Consider the following 25,610-nt stretch of genomic DNA (forward strand, 5'->3'; position numbering starts at 1 on the left):
TAAATCTAAAATTTATATTTTAAGATTAATAGTTTATGATACTAATGTTGTTGTTGTAATTATTATTTAATATAATATTTTGGAGGTATTTGAAATCAAAAACAAAAACTTCCTGTATTTTTGGGAAAGCGCATATGCGGAAATCAAGAGAATTGAAAATAGATGCACACACAAGAAAGAGACTCTACCGGAAAAATGTATGAAAACTGACGAACGTGTATGGGATCGTGTGTTTGTGTGGTCATTAGAGGTTTGCAACATGTGTAAAGCTGCATGAGGTGTAAAAGAACAACACCAACAACAAGCGCATGGGATATGACGAAGAAAAAATGCAATACCAACAGTTATAGTTGTTGTTGCATAGTTGCAATGCCAGTAGTGACAGCAGCAGTAGCTGTGGTAGTAGTAGTTGTGGTAGTGTTGCATGGTGTAACGCAGTCAAGTATTGGCCAATAACGGTAGTAGTGAACTTCGGTCGTGCTGTATGGGTCATACAGTTTTTATTTTCGTTTTATTCCGATACAGAAAAAATCACAAATTGAAAATTGAAATAAAAATTAATGTGTGGTGGGCATTATAGAAAAAATATGTGCCATCAAAATAGACAAATTCCCATACACAATCGGGCACACAAACAAATACTTAGACACACACACAGATACACACATTTTGGTGCATATAATTGCGGTTAAATGTGAAGTGAATAATTGCAATGTAATTTATTATTAATCGAATGGAAAAAAATGAAGATTATTTTATTGTCACAATTGCAAGTACTTTTTTCTAAGAAAAAAAAAATACATTTTAGTTTTTTGAGTGTTTTTAATCTAGTTTTAATTTAATTATAAAAGGAAAATTCTATAGAAAGAAGAAGGGAGAATAACATTTGTCTTATATAGTTTTTATATAACAGAGATTAATAGTTTTTGTAAATATTCAATTGTTTAAACAATTATTAAAAATTTATTTAATTTTATTAATTCTTGTTGGTATTGGTTGCAGTATCGATTTTTCCCAAGGTTAGTGGGTGGTCAGTTTAATGCAAACAGTCTTCGCTTGTTTTGCTATTATTTTCCGCGAAAATACAGATTTTCCATTTTCCGGAAAACTGTTGTTTTCCTTTTTGCATTCGACTTTATTTTTCTCTTCGTTACGACTAACACACTCTCATAGTCATTTAAATGCAAATTGCTTTTTGAGTTGCCATTCATACACTTTAAATAATTTTAATCGGATAAGACTTTCTGAGAAAATTTTTAAGATAATACGATAAAATGTGTTATATTGAAAAAATCAGTTATTATTACTCTTGGCAAACATAGTTTTAGCTAACACATGGAGTATGATTAGTTTTAAATTTTAAACAAGTAGGATAATAAAGTCAAACAGGCCGTCATGATGCTTTACACCGGATTAACCCGCAAAATATGAGTAATTATTTCAGCCATCAAAACGTTATTAGCCGTCTCGCTCCGAACTCTCATTTAGCCGTCTCATTTAAATGTCTTGCAGCGAGTTGGTGATCACTTCGCACTTTGGATTTAACTCCTCCGGGAAACCTGAAGTGACTATTGATGCAGTGGGTATTATTGATGGCATTGCGGTGTCCTTTTTTAATCGACAACTTCTCAATTTTTGGAAAGCATTGCTATTCTGTCTTCTGGCGAGTGCCTAATTCTTTCTCACTTTTAGGATTTGATTCCTCAGCTTTACAAGTACTGACTAATGATGCTTTGGGTACTGTCTTAGCGTGTATGTGCCATTGTTTTAGCCTGTTTTGACAGCCCTTTCCCTCCTCGTTTTTAGCTAACACATTAGAGATAAAAATCACGAGATACCATTACTTCAAGGTTGATTTCGCCGGCTTGACGTTGTCACCCTTACCCGCAGGATTTAGACTTGGGGATCTTTTGAGCTTCGACTGTATATTAGAAGACGGGAGCTCTTTTTCTTTTTAGGTTTCTTCTTTATCCTCTATACCTTAGATATTGTGAGAGAGTCCGATTTATCCTTTTTGACTACTTTAATTTCCTGAAGCATATTTTTCAACTTCCTCCTCCACTATGATGGTCTAGAATATAAAATCCATTTTTCAGATTTTAAAATGTATTTATTATACCGAAAATGAACTTTATCCTTATTATACAAATTATAGACTATATCCCTCCCAGCAAATTTTAGTTTAATTTTGGATACATGAACTAAATAGTCACTATAAAGGCTCAATATTATGTTTTCCAGTGCTAAGTTAAAAAATTTACAAAAACAAAATACACAACTTTCTAATATTGATCATAATTTTGTTAAATTTTAGTGCGTTTAAATATACCAAACGGAAAATTAAATGATAATAAGTAGCAATTTCATGTAATAAAAAAGTGACTTGAAACTAAAACGAAATCGTCACATCAAGTATTAAAAAGGCGGAATAGTTTCTTCCGAACGGGGTCACTTTTTATTCACTAAGATTATATCAAATTAGATTGTTTTAAACAAAGAATAAATAAGAAGTGAAACGCTGTCAAAAAGTACCTAAGTCTACTGTCAGTCGCTACCTAACTCAACTTTAAGCTGTAACGTTATGGTTACAATTTGGATAGACATTGTTGGCAGGGATTTTATTAATAAAGTTAGAAGACAGTCAAAACACAATTACACATCAAATCAAAGTTCACGTTACGAAAATTCTATCGACTAGTGTAATTACTTATAATTTTTTTTTCACCAAACATCGGGACAAAATATGATAGTTATTATGGCAACACCGTTGGTAATATGTATTCCAAAATTTATTTCCTCTCTCACCCCGAATATTGCAATTTTTACGATGTCGTTGTTATTATTTTGACGAATGTTTATTATTTACACTTGTTCTTTCTCTCTTCAAGTGTGAGAAAATTTGAATGCACAATTGTTAACTCATTATTTGTCTATTTACTATTTATATGAGTGCTTATTTGTTTGACAATTGAATTTAAAATGTTAACGAACTTTTAATTAAAATATATTTTAAAGTTTATTGAAATAATAAGTATCACGATAATATGATTTGTATAATTTTTCGTTTCCTCTGTAAGGTGTTTTGCTTTATTTCGTTTTCCAAGAAATGTTATTATATTAAAAACGGTAGGAAATTAGATGAATATGATTCTATTTTGGACACAAATATGATATACCTGATCAAATTAATTTTTTTTCAATTTGACCACAGGATATAGACACTTGTTTATTACTTAAATTGAACATTAAACGATTGCATGCATAAAATATTTATCTTTACATAAATAATAATTCCATTTCCTGTTGAATGTAGCATTAAATTTTCTTATTAATTTGAAACTTTCTACTATTTATTCAAAATTTTAGTTAAACAATTATGTGGTATAATTCAATTTATTATAGGACTAAATCAATGAAAGTCCATGTAATAATTTATAAAAAAAAGTTTGTAAATCTTAAATTAAATAAATTAAAAACCGATACAAAACAAAATCAAAAAGACTGTGATTCAAAACTAGTTAAATTTTTTATAACAATTAAACAACAAGTTTTAAACGTTAGTTAATGCCGGAAAAATAGTGTAATAAATTTTGAAATCAAAATTAAAGAAACGAATTAGTTATGTTGAATACCGGTAATCAACAGCATCAACAACAACAACAGCAGCAGCATCATACACAACAACAACAGCAACATCAGACACAACAGCAGCAGCAACATCAAACTCAACAGCAACAACACCATCATCAACAGCAGCAGCAGCAACAGTCACAACAACAGACCAACAACACACAATCTTTAACACACCTTCTCAATCTCAATACTAATCATTGTGATGCAAATTTAAATTTCACTTCATTTGCCGAATTATGCCGTCTTTGTTCGATACGTAATGGTCCCACCAAAATTCATTTGTTCGAAAAGGAAGCTGAACAACGTAATCTTATCTACAAATTACGTTCTCTAATGCCGGTTAATGTAAGTGCAGAAGATTGTCAATATATATTATTTACATATGATAACAATTACACTGTATTACAAAATATAACGTAATAATATTAATAATATATATCTATAACAAAATACTAACAAATCCAATAATAACATAGGCCAACAAAAAAAGTTTGTAAAAGCTTCTGCGACCAATTCGACTGATTATAGTGTGTTTTTATCTGTTGAAGCCGAATCTGATATCTGTTTCTTTCTATCGCGCACAATTTTCTCGCAATATAGCTTTGTATATTTTTACTTTTAAGGGTTAATTCAAATTTTTCGACAAGATTATGTTTCAATATGGTTTAAAGAAAATTATCCAATATTGTATGGAATGAGTTTAATGATATAAGCAAAATTGGGGCGAATGATGAATTTCGTATAGCACGACGAAATAGTCGATAACAATTCGTTGCGTAAATTCGTCGAATGAAACACAATAAAATTATTCGTACTGCGAAATCGTTTCAAAATTTGTTTGTTAGAAATTGGAAAAAGTAAGAAAAAGGAACAAAAATTATATTTTTTTGAATCTTCACGATTTTTAGATTATTTTAACAGCTTCATTTTTCCAACATTACTTCGAATTTTCGAACTTAATTTTTAATATTTCAACATAGCATTGTAGTGTCATCAAGTGTACTCCAAACTGCCAAATTTGGCTTTCAAAATTTTTTGAACTTAAGTTTGAAATTTCGAATATTCGAATATAATATTGTATTGTCATACGCTGTACTCACAACCGCCAAATTTTAAAAAATTCGGGCTACCGGAATTGGTATTAAAACAATTTTCCCCAATTAATTCGTCGTTCGTCTGCGTAAAAAATAGATTTTTTTTTGAAAACGCAATAAATTCTTTACAGTTTTCGATATTTACTCCATATTTTTAATATACCCAGCAAAAACTTGGTAATGGGTTGTTCATCCATAACCACTTACTTTTCAATGATTATTTACTTACCGTCTGTATTGCTTTGAAGTACTCGAGTAATGACCATCTTTTAATCTGATATAGAAGTACTATATTTTCGGCTTTGTCATTTTGTTTGCACATTATATTTATTTGCATGTTAAGAATTGTGTTTTATAAAAAAGAACATTTTTAACTTTGTATCTGAAAACCATTATTTGACGCGCAGTAAAATAGCTAGGCAGTGGTGCAGTGAGTAAACATTTAACTAACAAACCGAAGTCCCTCGTTTGTATTCTTACTTGCTCCTTTTTATAATGATAACAAAACAACTTCTTTGTAAGCAAAATATACTTCGTTAACTCCCTTTTTGTAAACGAGCGTAGAAGTACTTGCCTCCGATGACATCAATGTGTTAATAAGTTAAAATGCTAATCAAGAAGTAGAGAAAAGGGGTTTAATTAGCATTTTAACTCATTACTTTTCAATGTAAGTTTTTCCTACAAAATTGGAAATTTCATCCTCCAAATTTAATACCCAAATATGAAGATTAAATAATAAAATTATATTCCGCGGAAGATTTTTGCATCAAATCGTCTTAAAAAAATAGCTACCACGTAGTTTTAGGGCTAATTTTTTCTTATAAATCATATTTACCTTAAATTTTATTGTGATATTAGCACCATTAAGCCAGTTATTAACGTTAATTGAATTTTCTGACAGGGAGATTATAAGGGACCGATCCTCATACAATTCGTCAGATTTATAAAGCATATTTAATTGGATAATAATCGCTCTACTCGTTTTATAGAGCAGTAATGAGCATTAAAGTAATTTTCGGAAAGGGAAATTATATGAGGGTTAAGAACTATCCCCATACAATATTGTCGTGAAAAAATATAATGTCGACTTTTATTGCTGTTATAGGCAATTATGGACCTATTGTTATAAATTTTGAACATTGTATTTTTAATGTAAATGTAATGAGCGTTTAAATAATTTTCTAAAGAGTACCTTTTATAGTGTGTAGGGTCAGTTATGGTCCGATCCTTTTAATAAATTGTTATTAGTGTTTAAAAGTGAATTTTGACCTTCAAGTCATTTTCTGAAGGGGAGTTTGTATGAAGGCGATGGTCAGAAGAGGACCGATCATTACAAAAATCGGTAGTGTCATTTAAAGTTCTTTTAAATTAAGTATTAAGTTGAGAACATTTAAGGTAATTATGAGCCCAAAAGCCCTATTCGGGAGGTACGGTTGTAGAAAAGCTAGACGAAATTAAGGTCCGATTTCAAATATTTTCAATAGCGTTTGTTCTTGGAACAAAATAAGAGTATGTGTCAAATGTCTGAGGAATATGTGCTAATCTCTGTATGCCCATGTGTCCTGTAGCGTGCAAAAATGATTCTGAGCCGGTTGGAATACTTTAAGCTGTGTGTAGGAACAATATGTTTGAGTGTTAAAAACATTGGGAAAAACCCATAATACCCTCCCCACTATAATGGTGTAGGGTAAAATATAGTTTATAAAAGGAAATGTAATGACATTTAATATAAATTGAAATATCTTCTGAATGTCTTGATATGGTCCCAGATTTTCGAAGTTGAAGCTAAAAGTAATATACTATGTGTTTTTGTTTACAGATTGCTAAAGAGGATTTTTTGCCTAAAAATATTTGCGAAAATTGTGTCCAAAAGGTTGAGGGTTTATACGAGTGGCGTCAGTCGAGCTTACAAAACGAACATATTCTACGAAATTATGCCGAATCAATGAGAGCCGTTACAGCAACTATAAATTTTGAGGTAAGTAAGTTACTATTTAAAATAAATTAATGAAACTGTTTTAACAACAAACAAACAAAAAAAAAGAAATATATATAATGATTTAGATATTTAAAATAATAACGTCAATTAATGATTAATAGTTTTAATTAATTTTGAACCAAAGAACATTATGACATTTTCATATTAATCATGACATTTTCATATAGTGTTTGATCTCAAGTGCCAGTTGTTTACTTAATGACATGAATATAAATTTTTGACATTCAACTATTTACCTTTTAATGTTTCCTTTTCACATTGTTCCTCTTTATTTGCTTTGTTTACAAACATTGTACTTTGACATCTAAAAATGAAAGACAATCCATTTGATAAAAAACAGTATATACTCAAAGTGAGAATGTTTAATTCTGCTACAAATGCTAAAACCAACAATGAAGAAAACTACTCCAAAGTAAAATGACTTAACTTTTAGTACACAAATGACAACAAAATTGAAAGGACTTTCTAGCGTAATGTTCTCTCTAGTTTTTCGTTTTTGCTAACCATTTTTTACTTCCGATTTAATTTGTTGTGCTCACGCATATGTGGGTACATCAAGTAGACATGAGTGTGTGAGAATAAACAGTGGGATAGCGTTTGTGTGATTTACTTTAAATCGATTGTCATATGAATTAAAAATTAATTGAAAAATTTTAAAATGTGTAATAATACCAAATGTGCTTTTACTTTAATTAAATCTTTTTAAAATTCGTGAAGTGTAGGAATAATGGAACACCTTGTAAGTATGTACCTAATGCAAACGTATTTTCATATAAGGCAATGTTATGGAAATATGAAAATTATATGATAATAAAAACATTTTTATAAAGTTTCACTGTGTAAAACTACTTAGTATCTGTGTGTCTGAATGCCGAATTTACACAAAGTACTACCACACTACGATTTATGTTTGGCATCCAGCAAGGGTATGGGCACGAGTGTTCTGTAATGTTTAATTCTAATTTGTTCCATCCTTTTTAAAATTCCAATGCCAACAAGTTATATTAGTTTGGGTGAGTGTTTGTGTGAGAGAAAGTGTATGAATAGAATTGGAACACCCCCATCAACAAATCAAATATAAATTCAATACAATTGTGTTCGCAGTCCATCATAACAACAACAACAGCAAATACAGTTTGTCGACGCCGTTTAGTCGTTTTTTACTTGGGGACTCGGGCAACAACAAAAAAAGAACCCCCTGTTATACAATTACAGACATTCAAACAAACTAACTGATATTAATTTCTCAAATGTAAAATAAAAATCAAGCGCAGTTGAAATTAAAACACATACAATTCATACCAGGAATGGCAGAAATGTACTTTTTTTGGCACTATTTAAATTTATTAACTAGTCTAATTTTCGTTTTGGATTTGACTTTATGACATTGATGACAAAATTCTTGGAGTACTTACCTTGTCGTTCTAAGCTGACGATGGTCTTGTTCTACCATAGGATGAGTTCTGTAACTCGCAAAATTACAGATCAAAAAAAAAATATTGAAAATTGTTTTGTGAAGAAATTAAAATTTTATAATTTGAATAAAAAAAGATTGCAAAACCAATAAATATAAAGAACAGGATCCAGAAGTGCAGAATGCTGTTTGCGAGTGTCGTTCAAGAATCATTTCATGTTATTTTTCGTGCTTTTTCATTTAAAGATTTTGAAGTTTTATTCTTTTTAGTTCCTTTTTATTTGACTTTACAAGGGCAGATGATTGACAACTCTCCCTACTTATTCTTCCTTTCTATGGTTGTACCATGGAAAAATGTAAGTTCAGACGATTGTCTACTGACAACGTTGTAAGATCTGATAACCGTGTATCGCGGCTTTATGCTTTTACTATTGCAGTCCAGTTGTGCGATATCTCTATCTAGTAATGTTCACACCATATATAAAGACTTCATCGTAAACATACTTAGAGACATAGTTCATAGTATGGTAAGTCAAAGATTCCAATATATCGCTTTCTTACACTAGGGAAATCACTGCGATAGGTCAGGTTTTCACAAAGGTAAACCATCTATATATCCGAACACAAAATTTTACCTCGAGAAATAATAATGTCAAAGGAAGACAGTATAACAGGGTATTTAGTAGGGTTGTCAATTGTTCATGTTTAAAATTATTCAAATATAAACTTACATTTTTTTATTCGTGTAGTCGTCTCAATTTTAAAAATTATTAAATTATTCGAACGAATAACGAATAAATATTTTTATTCGAATAATTTAATAATATATAAATAAAAAATGACAACTTCAAAATCTTGGGTTACGAATAAAAAACGGGCTTGCGCATGCACTTAGACGTCAGTAACATAGTTCAATCTCAACATATTTTAAATTTATCTGTAGATTTTAATTTAGAAACTGAGTCTTTTATAATGATATATGTAATAGGATGTTAAACTTAAGTATTTCATCAGCAATCATATGCACCATCAAACAAGATGAGGGGTGTATTGTATTTGTCATTCCGTTTGTAATACATCGAAATATTGGGTCCTTATAAGATTCTAAAACGATCAGAAAATTACTATAACGCAGATAACTAACTGGCTTATATTATAAAAGCGCGGATGGTAATGAAATTTAAAAAGCACAAATTTTTAAGGAACCAATTATTATTTTTGTAAAATATTATGAGGATTGGTTAATAATCGATCCTACCTCCCATATAAAGATCTCATCAGAAAATTATTTTACTCTTTATTCAATATTATAATAATTATGAGTAAATAGTAACATTAAAATTTTATTTGAATATTCGATTATTCGACAATTTTTGAATTATTCTTTATTCTAAATTGGAAATTTTTTATTCGTTCGAAGAAAAACAAAACACTTTCCTCAGTTAATCGAATAATTTTTACTCGAATGACAACCCTAGCATTTACATACATATATTATCGTAGGTTTGGTATGTACAATTATATACAATTTCAACGCATACATCGGAGCAATATTACCTTAGAATTTCATTTATGATGGGAAATCAAAAAACTTTTGTCTGCTAAGTTAAGGACAGCTGGATGGTGTGCTTTCGGTTTGGTATTCAAATAACTTTTATGGAGATGTTTTATAGTTTTACAGTGACCACCCCGCAAAGAGGGAACAAAAAAGACTGCAATCTAAAATCGCGACTACCTATGCCGTATTCAAGAATCAAACCTGTAAGAGATCGGCAAGGAGCCGTTCATTATTCTTACCGCTGAATATGGGAAAATCTGAGCGAGCCTTAAAAACCTATCTCCCTGAAAAGAGGGAACAAAAAAGACTAACAATCTAAAATCGCGACTACCTTCGCCGTATTCAAGAATCAAACCTGTAAGAGATTGGCAAGGAGTTGTTCATTATTCTTACCGCTGAATGTTGGAAAATCTGAGCGAGCTTTTAAAACCTATCACCCCGTGAGGAGGGAAAGAAAAAGAATGACGAACTAAAATCGTGAGATCAGATACTAATTATTTCTTCCTTGTTCGGATATGTTAAGCGTTTATACCGTTTTAACCAGATTAAAAACAGTGTGTTATCTATGTGTAAGATCAAGTCCTTGGACTATTTTATGGGTCGAATTTCTCTAGGCACTTCTGCCGAATCAACAGACGCCATTCGAACCTATGCTTTAGCATATCGAAAGTTAAGCAAAGGCAAAAGTCTCATATTAAATAGCTCGTGTATTAGAGCAAAGTGCTTTAACATGTATAGGAATGATCGTTTATAGAAATTTCAACCGGCAATTTTCGTTAAAGAAAATGTAGTAGTCTGTTCCTCTGGACCAGATCCCATGACCTTTGACCTGCACACAGGATAAATAATAACACAAGCCGATATGATTCAGATTTTTTCCATCACATCGGGAATTTGATTTTTGTCCCTTTTTTGAGACATAATAATAACGCCAAGAACATCTTCGAGATATCTTCTGAGTTAAAAATATGTCGTCCTATGTAATTAATACCTTTAAAAAAGCGACAAAAAAGGTAAAAAATGTTTGTGAGATTTTGGACTGTTAATGTTAATAAAGTACATAAATTGATACATTAGGAGTCAAAAAAGGACGTTTTATAAGTGTACTTTTATAAGCTTAATTTCGTGTAACGTCCCAGATTTATTAAAATATTATTTGTTTTTGTTGCTGTTGTTATTTGCGATTATTGTTGTGCTGGTAATGTTGCTGTTGTTGTAATACAATAAAAACGAAATACAACAAAAGCAACAACAGAACGATAGAATAGAAAAAAGCAACATCGTCGTCTGACTAACGACAGACAGACGAAACGATATGAGTAGCAAATCAGTTTCGCAATACATACACAAACAAAAGGTGCTGAAAATTTTCAAACGTAGCATACTTTGCGGTGCATTTAAAGAGTAAAAATAAAGTCTAACAATAAAAAATTAATTAAAAAAAAATAATTTATTTTCAAACACAAATTATTATTTAATAACTCCAACTAAAATAATATAATTAAAAATGTCATGAATTTATCGATGACTTAAATCGTTCTTTAACAACATCAAGTATATATAATATATATTGGATTATATCATATAGAAATCGTTCCTAGATTACACCATTAAATTTTTTTCATACAGTAAATGTCTGTGGACGTGCGTGTGCTTGTAAGTGTTTGTGTGTGAGTGTATTCGAATGTTTAATATAAAATGTTTAATACAGCGCGAAAAATCGATTAAAAGTGTGTGTAAATTGAATATAAAGAAAGCGAAAAAAATATTACAAATATTATCGAAAGACTTTTAAAGGACTGTTGTATAAACGGAAAATATTTAATAAAATAAATAGTATTAAAAAGTTTGTATTCAAATGAAATGAAAAATACCAAAATTGGTTTAAAGTGTCCATTTTCAAATGTGTATTAAATGTTAAACAATGTCTCTTTAAATGTCTACAGTGGATTATTACTTTAAGGATATTGTGGTAAAAATAAATTATTTAAAAGATATTGCTGAACCTTCTTTATTAAAAAAAATATTTTTAACTGGAAATTGTTTAAAGTTATATCTAGAAATAATATGACAATCACGCAACAATAAATTAGAAAAAATATAAAGTTTTTTTTATTTTAAACCATGTATAAATTGAAACAAATGACGATTTTTTTGTCATAAATTTTTATAATAATGCACAGTAGAACATGCATTAAGGAATTGGATATGCTGATTAAAACTTATTTTTAACAAACTTAATCGTTATATCTACAGCATCGAAAAATTAATGAGGATCAATTATTTGTCCATTTAAATTTCTAAAATGAATCCTGAAGGATATAATACGATTCTATAACCGATGTTCTAAAAGGTATTTGGTCTAGAGATAGGAAGTTTACATTTAGGTTGGGTCAAAGTTTCGTTCTTGAAGTCTTTGTTGTCATATCAAATGAAATCTTAGTAAGGTCGACTGGGACCTTATCCAGCTTCAAGGGCTAAACACACGATATACTTATCATATTAATAGGATAGTCCGAAACGTATGTAAGATATAAAGTTGTGCAGTCAATCGACTACTTGAAAAAAATTGTGCAATTTAATGTGTTGTTTTAAGACTGAATTAGACTGTAAGAAAATACTAACCGAACTTTCTTCTAGTTTATTTATTTAAAGACAAACTGTAACACTAAGGTTTTTAAAATTAGGAGTTTAAATGGTTTGTAGGATATATTCTGTATTTCACATACAGAAATACAATCATAAGTACACTGGTTTGGCTGGACGGGATTGCAGATCATGCGCCATATTCGATTACTTTTTCAGCCATTGCCAAACAATTGCCTTATATAACATGTCTTAAAGATATTGGTTTTAAAATTTTACGAAATTGCTTTATTTTCTGGATCATGAGGCGATAACTCCACTTCTAGCGATAAGTACACCATAGAAAAGTACCGAAATTGAGACAATCCGTTGTTATAAGTGGGCTTAAAACGTTTATTTACGTATAGATAACGGATTTGTATACAATTTAAATAACACCCAGTTATCATTTTGAAACCACCGTTGTATTTTGACAACGTGTCGTTGACATTGCAACAAAACACTGTTGTCATTTTGATTATGTTTAGGTTATTTCGGCTATGCATCGTTTTTGTTTCAACAATGCAACATTGTAATTTCGACAACAAAACATTGTCACTTCGATAACACATCGTTTTCATCGAATGTTATTAAAAGTTATAAATACTTAGGTGTCAATTTTGTTTTTTTAGCTCTTTGTTGCTGCCTATGCATTCATGATGTCTAAAGATTATATTTTGATAACATATTCAAATTATTGATTCGGTTTGAAATTTCTTGTGTTTAAAATTTCTAAATTGCAATTAAAAACATTTATATTAATAAGTGTGTATGTATTTTTGTTGTAATTTATTGTATAGATCATTCATAGTTTTCTAGATTTTATGAAATATTTTACTTTTTTTCCACTGTGACTAATTCGCCATAAAATACATACTTGAACCTCAAACCATGCACATTGAAACCGGCACATACACTTTCAAAAACACAGCACAGACACAAACGCACACATGTGTTTTTTTAATACAATATAAAAAACAAAAAGAAAAGTAAAATTTTGTATTTGCAAAAATGTTTAATGAATTTGCGCGTAAAGGACAACTTTAAATAAGAAACAACAATTTTTGCAAAAGGGACTGAAAATATTTCAAATGTGTGAGAAAGTCAATGAGATATTGAATGAAACATTTGCCGCTTAAAATTAAACAAAAGACATGTACTCTCTTGCTCTCTACAGGAATTTCAATGAAAGAGAATTGAAATTTAGCGGTAAATGTACTCATAGAAAGAATGAAACATTTAAATAAAATGGTTCTTTCATACCACAAAGTTTCACGAAAATAAACGAAAGGAAAAACGGAAATGTAGGAATGAGAGCGGAATGAAACAAACAAACAAAAAAAAAATCTTCAACATTTAATTGGGGTTGTTATGGGCCCATAACAGTAGACGTCTTGTTCTTACTTCTTTTTGGTTTTAAACGTTTGTTTACATTTTGTACAGATTTTTATTGTAATTTTCAATTATTAATTTTTTGTGTTTCATTTTTTTTTAAAGGACGGCACAGTGAATATGGATAAAATGACGGTGGCCCAAAAGAATGCATATCTCGAGGCACACATGGCAGTACAACAACAAATGGCACAGGCAGCTATACAATTTAAGCAACAACAACAGCAGCAGCAACAACAACAGCAAACGTCCAATAATAATCAAACACAACAACAGCAGCAACAACAACAAAATTCACCCAATAGCAACAATAACAATAGTAGTAATAATAACAATAACACAAATCAACAATTACAACAGCAGCAGCAACAGCAACAACAACAACAGCAGCAACATTATGCCAGCACCATAAAGGTGCCACAAATAAGTTCCTCTAGTTCAGCCGGCAACGAAAGTACTTTCACCGTTCCGGACGATGTAGGCATGGGATTTGAGGGCGGCGTTCGAGTGCTACAAAGTTTGGGCACATGGTCGTCTGATAATATAACGTACAATATACCGAAACCGAATTTGATACCATTTACCGAGCCCTATGTCGAGGGTGGTTCCATGCATCCAGCCAGTCGCCTAAAAGCTTTGCAACAAGTTCAGCAGGCTTCGTCTGGTGTACGCAAAACCAACCCTTCAAAACGTGAGTTGTTATTTAAATATTTATTAGAATTCATTGAACAAGATCTCTCATAATCTATATTTCTTAAACTTCAGCCACCAATAAAGCATTTGAGTGCAGCGTGTGCGGCAAAGGTTTGGCCCGCAAAGATAAACTAACCATTCACATGCGTATTCACACGGGAGAGAAGCCTTATATTTGTGAAGTATAATTTTATAGCAGTTTTCCATTGGGAAAGCGTCTGCATTTTATTAATTGTCTTAATTCTTTTCCAACAGGTGTGTAATAAAGCTTTCGCCCGTCGTGATAAATTAGTCATACATATGAACAAGTTTAAACATGTTACGCCCACAAACATAGCACCGCTTGGGAAACGTCTTAACAATCTGGTGAAGAAAAAAGAACCCGAACCTGAAGACAATAAACAGAATCTTGAGTTACAACTACAACAGCAAGCAGTACAAGTAGCCACTCAAAATATTATTGTTCAGACGTCGAGTGCCCAGCATACTGGTGGCCAGAGTACAGCTATACCGGGTATTATTATTCCACATCATCATGCTCAACAGCAGTTGTCGTGGACTTGTGAACTTTGTGGTCGTATGTTTTCCAACCGGGATGAATGGACATTGCATGCCAAAAGCCATTTGGAGGTGAGAAAAATGTCGGTAGTGTGTATTTTTTTGTAGTAATTTTCCATGAAACTTGCTATGACATGTTAGAGTTACAAAGATTTTCCAATTTCCATTTTGTATGATATATTTATGTACAGAATATATCATGAAAATTTTGCTTTAATAATTTCCACTAATGATGTTGTTGTTTTGATAGAAAAATTAAATTTCTTTCTATTAATAAACGACGTTCAGTGGTCAAAATATGTTCGCCATGGATCAAAATGCCAACAAAATGGCAACTTTTGAAAACTTCATCACATTTTACTTTTTGTAACAGGTGTAGGGTATTTTATGGTCCTCGCCCGATTTAATTTCTTACTTGTTTTCAATATATATTTTTCCTAAGTCATTGATCATGTTTGCCATGTCACATTTGACCCGGTGACAAAAATTACTTAGTTTGTGATTAATCTAATACTTAACAAATCTCTTGAATTTAAAATTGTTCGCTGAATTATTATTTTTCAATATTCAGAGATTCAGTTTTCTGGACGTAATTCATAAGATTTTCAAATCGATGTTAGTCAGGAATGTTATTTCCGAAATATTATATATTCCAAGATACTTGGATCCATTTTCGATGGATGCCTGGCAGTGCTCCAGTGTTGCACTGTTTTCTCTACATGCTTTACATTCGTCTGAATCCGCACGGCAAATTTTGTATAGATGTACTCATACTAATCTCAGACTTGCTCACTTTAAGGAGATTTCTCGAATTGCTCTCTTCAGAGTCACCTCATAGGATATTTGCGATTCTTTCCATCGTTTCATTATACCAATTTGTCATATAAGAATCTCTCACCCATAGTTGTAATTCAGCTTTAGTTGCGTTAAATGGTTTTGTGTTCATCAGGTTAACTACTACTACGAGCTTCCTTCCCTTTTCAAGCAATTAAATTCACACTTTCGTAAATGGTGGTTTCAATAGGTGGAATAAATAGCAACATTAGCATTGGTTGAATTTTTAAAGCCAATTTGACATCGTTGGACTTAGACTCCTATTATGTAAAGGTCACTTTCCCAGGAAGAAGAGTTCAGTATACGTAGACATTTTTGTCTTCATTGTGAAAAGACAGATTTCTGTGTTGAGCCCAGCCCTATCCACACGCAGAGATGAAAATGGTTGTGGTAACCATGTTCTAATAGAGATATTATGGTTAAAATCATATAGTAGTACATATAGGCGAAACTAAAGGGGTTTTCAAAGAAACATTTTTATCTCTTCACACAGACGAGCTCTGAGAGAATAAAACAAACTTGTGAGAACTAAACGCACTCACTAAACATCAAATTTTCTTTACAAAATTGCGAGGATATTACCACTTATTAGTTTTTCTTATCACTTAAACTTAATGTTTATTATTTTTTCAACACTTTTCATTTATTTAAAACCCCGAAAATAATTTATATTTTACAAACGAAAAAAAAATATTTTTTATTCTTAGACATTTTATTTTAATTAAAATTGAAAAATGAAAAGATGTACATTTTAGTATTGAAAATTAAAAAACTATTTTGCATACTTTTTTTAATTCAACAAAAAATAACAAAAAGACGTTTTTATAATACGTTTTGAGATAAAATATCTTTTCAAAACAATAAATAACTAATATTTTCATTCACTGCCATATAAATTTTCATTAATTACACACAAAGAATAACGTCCAAAAATACATTTTTTATTTAGTACCTTTTGAACAACTGTGTTTATTTTTGTGCTTCTACTAATACATTCTCGCCAGTTAGGTCTTTGACAGGGGACTTAGGTTCTTGACAATTAGTTTCGCCTATATGGTTAAAATCATGGTATAAAGAAAACAATGTTCTCCGTTCTCTCTCAATGAAAAGTTTTTTAACGTAAATAAGAATTATTGAAATTTATTTTTTCTAAACAAATAAAGAAAAACGTTGCCACACATGTATTAGGGGAAATCATATTTAGGAAATTAGAAATAAAAAATGTGTATAACTCATAAACGGATTTTGTTGAATTTTATCTTCATATGTTTGACAGCGCAAGATATGTTCATCCGAGAAATTTGAGAACTGTGAACAATCTTAGCGGACACATCTTGGCACTAAAACAAAATATCAGCAGAACACATCACTCATAAAAAACTTCTGCAATTGGACACAAGATGAAGTAATGAAATTATGTTTTTAGGGAGAATGGCCCGCACTACTTACAAGCAAACTTGAAACCAGCGAGGACCTTTTAACTTTTTTTTATTATTTTCTTTGCTATTAGAATTTTATTTTGATTAATATTTCAATTTAGTTTGAAAAATATTTTCCATTTTATATTTTTAAATTGGAAAAAATAAAAGGTAAACAAAAACCTCGGATTTATAAAGTAAATACGGTAGCATATGGAATATATGTAAATAAATCGGAAAAGTGAAACAGATAAATATCTGGTTTTCATTGAAAATATGTATTCTCTAAAATTAAAAATCTTTTTAAGTGTTAATATATCTATATTATTTGTTATATAATTGGAACAAATCGTATTCGAGTGTAACTCATTGTACCAAGATTCGTTCAATAATTTACACATGTAGGACCTATTTCCATTCGAATGGCAAACAAACTAACAAATGTTTCAAATATTTTAAACAAAAATGTATTATTAAAAGATAAACTATATTTGGAATGAAAATTTTTTTATCTGATGTTAATATTTTTCACTGGTATCATTTGCAGTATTGACATCAGGAACAGGAAACAACGGAAATTGTTAAAACAGCCAAAATGGTTGCAAATACAAATCAACGTAACTATCAAATGGAAACAAATACGAACATTAGCAACAACAACAACAACAACAATAATAATAACAATAATGGCAATGTCAGCATGGATGAAATGTCACAGCGTAAAGAAAAGATAATCATACAAAATCAAATGTTTATCAATGTGCAACAGCAGCAACAACAATCGCAACAGCAACATGTGGTTAAGAGAGCACCAAAAAAACTAACACAACCACCAGCCATATTTAGTACGACAACTACAACAGCTGCTGCAACAGCGACAAATGATAATAACGATGGCAACAATCACACTAATAACAGCAATAATCAAGATGTAAATATGACAAAATAAAATAAACTAAAAAAACACAAACATATAAACAAGCAAACATTAAACAATTACAGGAAAGAACACGCCAACGTAACTTTTATGTAATTTTTCCATTACACTCTTACTTGCAACACTTTTGTTTTTCGTTAATGAATTTAATTTTCAACAAGCTTATTTTTACAGTTATTTTATTTTATCAAAATACAAAGACTAATGAACATTCCCTTGTTTAGATTGCCAACTTTATTGCGAATTCTCCTACGGCTGCCAGTTATGTACAGGCCCAACTAAACAACATTAATGGCCTCAATATAACAACGACTGCAACTGCAGATCAGCAACACCATCAACAACAGCAGCAACAACAACAGCACCATCATCAGTTAACAGCAAATGTTGTGGCAGCATCTGCTGCTCCAACAGCCACGGCCACTGTGAGTGGTTTGCCAATAGTCACCTACAATGGGAATCAATATTGTGTCATAACGCATACGGGGGATATCACGTCATCGGCAACTGGCGAAAAACCTGATTTGTTGCAAGTAACCACCGATAAAGAGGGAAAAACCAATTTTATTTTAATGCAGTCTTCATCATCCATACAACCGAATGCTGGTGACATAGTGAATAATTGAAACTCATCGTTAATGTTTGGATTTTAAGTTGTGTTGCAAACAGTTTTCAATTGTGTGTTTCTCTTGAGAATCTTTTCTGTTTTAGTATTTTTTAAATTAAATAACGAGTTGCAACATGCGGTTTCTTGTTTTTTGGGTTTTTGTTGATGATTTTTTACGTTTTATTTTTTTATTTTTATGAGAGACAAGTTTTGACGTTGGCAGTAATATCCTAAGAATAAAAAATTCCATGGGAAAAGCTATTTTCTCCCTGATCAGAGTTTAAATGGGTAAGTGAAAACTGCTTAGAGTGATCTTTGATATCTTGATATTTTGTTTTCTAACAAAGAAGTCATAGATTAGTATTTGTAATAAAATCCTTCTCGATTTAATTATTAATCAATTATATTTTTTAAATCGCTTCCAAAAGAGGATTAAGGGAGCACTGTTTATCGATATTTTGATTTTATGAATTACTTAAAATGAGGTGACTTATCTCGAAATGTTTAAGAAACTATTAAAATTTCTAATATATTTGGTCTTGCCAGACTTTGAAAAATGTTAGTTAAAGAATGTTACAAGATCTTTAATAAAGGTTGTCAAAATAATGTTCGAAAACTTTATATAAAATGGATCTTTATATAAATTAATGACATTTAAGATCGATCCTTTTATATTTGAATTCCACTTATTACTTAAGACCCAAATAGACTATACAAGCGGCTTGACATACTTTTTTCATTCCAACATACACTTCACAAACATTGCCCGTACAAACACCGTTTTTTACGTTTTTGTGGACTTGAAATATATAAATTTTGTAAAAAATTGGATATTTTTGAATATAAACAATACAAAAAGTTTGACAAAAATTCAATATGTTTGTGTAAAAATCAGAATTTGTTTATTTTTGTACAAGCAAATTTGTACAAATACTACACAACAGGCTTGTACAAACGTAAAATTCTAGTATGTTTCTCAAGCCGTGTAGTCTATTTGGTTCTTTATTTATTATTTCGTGGACCAACATTTTATACAAAACAAATTTAGAATATCTACAGATCCTTCTGTTTGGGCTTAACGCTTTCAGTTAACAGTCAGATATATCAGTTTTTACACTTTTCAATTCAGGAATTTGAAGAGAGGCATTATAAGGAATAACATCAGAAGAATGAGTTAATTTACATTTGCAATAGATCACTCCACATAACTCGGGAAAATAATTACTTGCTTTGTCCGTCCAACTACAAGAAATATTTAAATTAAAATGCAACACTGTATTAATTTCCAAACAAAAAATGACTTAAATTATTTGAAATGTCACTAACAACATATAGGGCAATTTTGTAAAACATAAAAATGTCATGACAATTGTAAATAGACCATAATTATTAAATACAAAAACCAAAAACTAAAAAAAAACGGAAAAATGCAAAATACGAAACACTTAACGATTAATTCGAAATGTAATGGAATTTTAATAACAAAATATACCAAAATTAATAAAATAAAAACATAATTTTTATCAATGATTTGCTTCAAATGTAGATTTGAGTGTAACGCTTCTTTTAACAAATGAAAACTCCAACTAAGAAAACCTGTAAAATATTTAATAAAATATTAGATTAAAATCAGATTATTAAAAATAAAAATGAAACAAATTTACATATCCGGACAAAAAAGTGTTAAAACTAAAACAAAATTTAATTTCTCTTAAAAATAATAAAATACAAATAATAATGAAATAATGTGCAATTTTAATTGATTATTTTTTTATTTAAATTAATATTTTAAGTTCTATAGAAAAACACTCCAAGAAAAGCGCCAATTGTCGTTTTCTTTTAAAACAATAGAAATTGGAAAGAAAAGTAAATAAAATAAATTATGAGAAATTATATTCGAAAATTGATTTTAATCCTTTATTAATAATATTAATAATTTATTTACATAGAATGTATAACTGTATTTGTAAGATGAATTAAATGTGTATTTGGAAATTCAGAATGATAGATGAAAAGTACATTACAAAATTTAAAATTGACAAAAAATAAACCCCATGTAGTTTTAAAACGAACAAAAGAAAAATTTAAGATTAAAAATGAAAATAAATTAAAAAAGGAAAATAATCTATTTAAACGATAAATGAAAAAACCAAACAAAAATATTTCAATAAAACGTGTCCAAACTAACAGAAACCAAATATCGGTGTACAATTACTCTATGTATGTATATGTCGGTGTAGGGTTTATGTATGAACTTAAGACTTTGTGGAGTAATCCATTCACTATTTATAACTTGCTGAATTTTACTATACTATATGTGTCTATCGATAATAGCATCATAGTTATTTTCCAAAGTAAGATTATACAACCCTTGGGTTCAAACCGAACTTAACAGAATATTTTATAACTTATAATAAATCATGTTTGTCGAATATTGTTTTTGTAACTTTAAACAGGTCTATGGACATTTAGACGAATATATAGTTACACCGACTAAGAATGTAACAAGGAGCCGGGGTATGTATATAATTTCTCGGATCTATGACCGAAATTTGGTTTTATAACAAATGGATAATAACCTTCGATAGCTGTAGGTTAGTAGTTAAGTAACCAACTAACTAACTAACTAACTAACTAACTAACTAACTAACTAATTAACTAACTAACTAACTAACTAACTAACTAATTAACAAAATAACTGACTAACTAACTAACTAACTAACTAACTAACTAACTAACTAACTAATTAACTAACTAACTAACTAACTAACTAACTATATGTTTTTACCCGTTTAGTTAATCCGTTATCTTGAGTTTAATCAACACTTACAAGATCTATTTTAACTCAATTAATTTTCAACGCTTTTTGCTCAATGTAATATTTACAACAGGTTGTCTACGCGTCTTATGCACTTGGATCAGATTACATAAGACAACAACCATTATTAACTATTATTACGACTACAACAATAAGTACAATTCATAGATACTTTTGTATCTAAATAAAGGTGTATTTGTTTGAAAATTTTAACCAAGAAAATAACAAAATACTTTAAGAAAAGCAACAATTTGTTTTAAAATTTTAACGGCAAAATAAGCCGCAGCACGATCGTTAGCAGCAGCCACAACAATAATATTGTACTACTGACCATATTAAGCAACTTGAAGTTGGGAACTACGCGCTATACAAAAACCCAAACAAAATTGAAAAACTCAAATCGAAAAGTAGAAAAAAAAACGAAAATATAAAAACAAATCAAGAATAAATTATATGTTGTCTTGAATGACGCTCATAAATTTTTTTGTTGCTGACTTGTTTTAACCATTTACCATAATATTGCAAATCAAATAAAATATATATACACAGTGGGGCAATGTGTGTTAGTCATTTGGGAAAAAATAAGATATTATAATAATGTTGTAATAAAGGGTAGAGTTCTGACATGGTTTAGAACCGTGACTTTTCACGTTTCAAATTTTGCTTAACAAAGTCTGCAACTTTTCTAAGGTTAAAAAAAGAGAAAAAGTTTAATAGTAAAAATAGATTATTTTAAAATAATTTTATATAATAATTTTATAAAGTTGGTTCTTCCTGCGTAGTGTCCATTGAAAAATCCTAAATCTAATCTATGTTGAATTTACTTTAGTTGCATTTCTCGATATTGAAAGTCTTTTTAAGTGCTTTTCACACGTAAATTGAAATGAAAAAGTAAAATGTAATTCCATCCGTATAACAAAAGAAAAAGGATGATTAATATTTTTTGTGTTTACACGATTGGTATAAAACAACTACAAAGCATGATGGAAACAGCTGTTTCACTTTCTTGTAAGTGTTTACATAAAAATACATCTCTGATCTAATGTGACTTGCTTGTTTTTTGCATCATATCAAAATATGAAAAGAGCTATATCACTGTAAAAATTTCCATCCGTATTTTCCCTAAATGTGTGATGGTTTCATTTAATATTGCGTTTAGACAATACAATCCGTACTCTTTTACACAAAATTTCGACAGATCATATTACTTGTGTGCTCAGGTGAAGGCGGTATAAACCATAAACCAGTATAAACCAAGAAAGAATCAAACTTTCTTTGACAATTATAAAATTCCTCAAATCTCCTTACAGCGAAGTTCTTGGGCATTATCCTTGATAGCTAGTTATCCAGAAGTTATATATTCTTTAGATCTACTATGACCATGACGGCTTTATATTCACTGGTGAATTAACACTAGTTACGTCAAATGAGTTACGTCAAATCAATAATGATGTACGGTTTAATTGTCTGATGACATTCACTTTTCAAAATCATTAACAGAAATCCTCTAACATAAGTTATGAAATCGTTGTAGAACTTGAGGGTCAACTTACTATATTTACCACTAGAATCACTTAGGGATTTTCTATAAATTTAAAGCAAATGCACTCTAGTACCACTGTACTTGACACTGTTTGTAAACAACAAACTGTTGTTGCTGCTGTTAAGAAAAGATCGCTGCTTAAGACGCCTACAATGTCAACAACAAAACACAACGACATTTTTCTGAAATCACGATTAATGAATGAGAACTAAATTGTATTGATTTCAGTTGAGCTTGATATTTCAAACGAACCAGACTGGTTGCTAACTATAAACGGGTTGAAAAGTTATAAACGTACAGAAGAAAAATGTTAAATGGAAAATTTTTTACGGGTCTACCACCCAAAATGATTGATCGTGGTGGTACTGGTGGTCGTAATCGTATGGAATCGCATTTCTTTTGGCCCGATGACACTAAAGTGGACACGGCCGTTGAAAGTCGCATCAAACGGAGAAATAGTGTACAATTGGCAAACACTGAAAGACCTTTGTATGAAAAACAAACATCTGTGGCTGATATCGATGTGGATACTAAGAAAAGATTTAGCAAGGAATTTTCTCAATCTTCTATACAATTTTACGACAATTTGAATGACAATCGTTCAAACTCAAGACGATCAATGCTAAGAAATTCTGTGGGAAACAAGAAAATGGAAATAGCTGAAAAGCCAACTAAAACAAAACTGGAACTGCCCGAAAGTATAGTGGATGAAGCCTATACTACTGCCAAGAAGAAACAAGCCTATACATCAAAAATAGAGTTTTACGATTACGTCAACGACAGAGAGGAACCACAAAATAATCGCAATAATTTGCGAAAACCAAAAATGGATATGAACGATAAACGAGAAATGGAATTGAATTCAAAGAACAGTCCCAAATTACAAGTAAAACGTGATGTCAGAAGTTTGAGCGAAGAAAAAGAACAACGAAAAATTAATAATCGGGAGGTTAATGCTGTGGAGCGATCATCAAATGATTATTATAATCGAAGGGAAAGAGATATGATTCTCAATAATGAAGAGCGTTATTTAAAAAGCAGAAGATCGGTTGAACCCAGAACGAACGTAAGTCCTAAGAGAGGTTTGGCAAAAACCACTAATAATTATCTACAACGTTATTCTAGCGAGAGGGACATTTATAGAGAACCCTCGTTTGAGAGACGTAAGCCATCATATTACGAAAATACCAGGGAAACGAGAGACTATAGAAGAGATGCTGCAACACCAGAAAGATATGAAAATCGTAGATTTTCACAAAGAGATGAAATTTTAGAAGATAATTCGTATTACAGAAGAGAAAGAGATGAACCCATAAGAATTAATCGAAACAATAATAGACAATATTACGATCCACCCGAGGAAAAAGATGTTGAATACCAACATGAAGAGGAAATAAGAAGTAGAATGCGAAATGTACATTTAAAATCACCACCAATACGAAAACAATATTTTCCACCAGAGGAGTATTACGATGACGAACCACAGCAACATTATTATCGCCACAATGACCAAAATAAAACACCCACTACTCGCGGAAGTTCTCATCAGCGTATTGACTATAATGAACGTGAAGACAATGAAGTTGATTTGCCATATGAGAACTATAATTCCAACAAAAGACTTAACAACAACAATTCATCTATTAATAAAATAAATAATCAAATTCAACAGAGACCAGAATCAGCTCCAACATCTCCTCCGCCCAGCGATGCTGAATCAATTAATGCAACTAAGTCTCAAAAACATTTGCGCAGCAGTCTTTGTTTTAATAATGGAGAAATTATTGGAGCAAATGATGCGACCCAGTCGCCCACATCAACATCACAGTATCCAACACAAAGACGCAATGCTCGCAGTTCGGCAACTCAACGCGTCAGTGTAGGTTTACCAGATTGATCGCAAGACCGCAAACAACCACAATAAAAACCCGACTAAAAAATGTAAATATTTGTGTGTTTCTTTGTTGTTAAGAAAGCGGCTAGAACAACAACAAAAAAGAGTAACGAAACTAATTGAATTTGAAACAACTGTTTGGATCGATGGTGTCATTTGAATAACAAGTGTGTGGTGCGGCGGTTTCACTACCAACCATTTGTACGATCACTTACTGGGTCGTTTGTAAGTTGGCGTCTTCTCAGCGTGACAAGTGTTGCCAATTTTAGACATTAGAATAATTTTTATTTGTTTTTTTTTCTTCTGGTGCCTATTTTTTTCTCGATTAATGTATAAAAATAACAAATTTTTTGTTATAAAAAGAGAATAAATTCGTTTATATCAGTGTGAATTATTAATAATATATTTGTAACACCCACTCCTTAAAAATAAAACAAACTTTTAGTTTTTAAAATAATTTTGCAAATAAATTTGAAAAAATACCCATAATTGTCTAAGTATTATTGTTTGCAAAACGAAATTACAATTTTTGTAAATATTTTTTTTTCTGTACAATATAATAAAAATAAAACAATGTATTAATTAACCAAGAC

At 30.5% G+C, this 25,610-nt stretch overlaps 2 protein-coding genes across 12 annotated transcripts; both read left to right on the forward strand.

The window, feature by feature from the left end:
• The first annotated feature begins 346 nt into the window (after nucleotides 1-346).
• Nucleotides 347-17,884, forward strand: LOC111679879 (transcription factor SPT20 homolog). Of its 9 annotated transcripts, none has more exons than XM_046948212.1 (7): nucleotides 347-458; nucleotides 3,367-3,978; nucleotides 6,547-6,705; nucleotides 13,821-14,406; nucleotides 14,481-14,590; nucleotides 14,664-15,038; nucleotides 17,766-17,884. In XM_046948212.1, exons 2-7 carry the CDS (start codon nucleotides 3,622-3,624, stop codon nucleotides 17,769-17,771), a joined length of 1,593 nt encoding a protein of 530 aa, XP_046804168.1. In that variant the 5' UTR covers nucleotides 347-458; nucleotides 3,367-3,621; the 3' UTR covers nucleotides 17,772-17,884. The 9 variants fall into 9 exon arrangements, with proteins under 9 accessions (XP_046804168.1, XP_046804170.1, XP_046804167.1 ...); XM_046948211.1 differs by having other exon boundaries at nucleotides 430-773; XM_046948210.1 differs by having other exon boundaries at nucleotides 430-714.
• An 893-nt stretch (nucleotides 17,885-18,777) lies between these two features.
• Nucleotides 18,778-25,603, forward strand: LOC111679877 (GATA zinc finger domain-containing protein 14). 3 transcript variants are annotated; one of them, XM_046948219.1, is made up of 3 exons: nucleotides 18,778-21,116; nucleotides 21,219-21,279; nucleotides 23,352-25,603. In XM_046948219.1, the coding sequence occupies exon 3, from the start codon at nucleotides 23,431-23,433 to the stop codon at nucleotides 25,018-25,020; it is 1,590 nt and encodes a 529-aa protein (XP_046804175.1). In that variant the 5' UTR covers nucleotides 18,778-21,116; nucleotides 21,219-21,279; nucleotides 23,352-23,430; the 3' UTR covers nucleotides 25,021-25,603. The 3 variants fall into 3 exon arrangements, with proteins under 3 accessions (XP_046804175.1, XP_046804174.1, XP_046804176.1); XM_046948218.1 differs by having other exon boundaries at nucleotides 18,778-21,279; XM_046948220.1 differs by lacking the exon at nucleotides 21,219-21,279 and having other exon boundaries at nucleotides 18,778-19,050.
• The last annotated feature ends 7 nt before the right edge of the window (nucleotides 25,604-25,610 follow it).

Source organism: Lucilia cuprina, chromosome 4 (genome assembly GCF_022045245.1).
Source record: "Lucilia cuprina isolate Lc7/37 chromosome 4, ASM2204524v1, whole genome shotgun sequence".
Taxonomy (NCBI): Eukaryota; Metazoa; Arthropoda; class Insecta; order Diptera; family Calliphoridae; genus Lucilia; species Lucilia cuprina.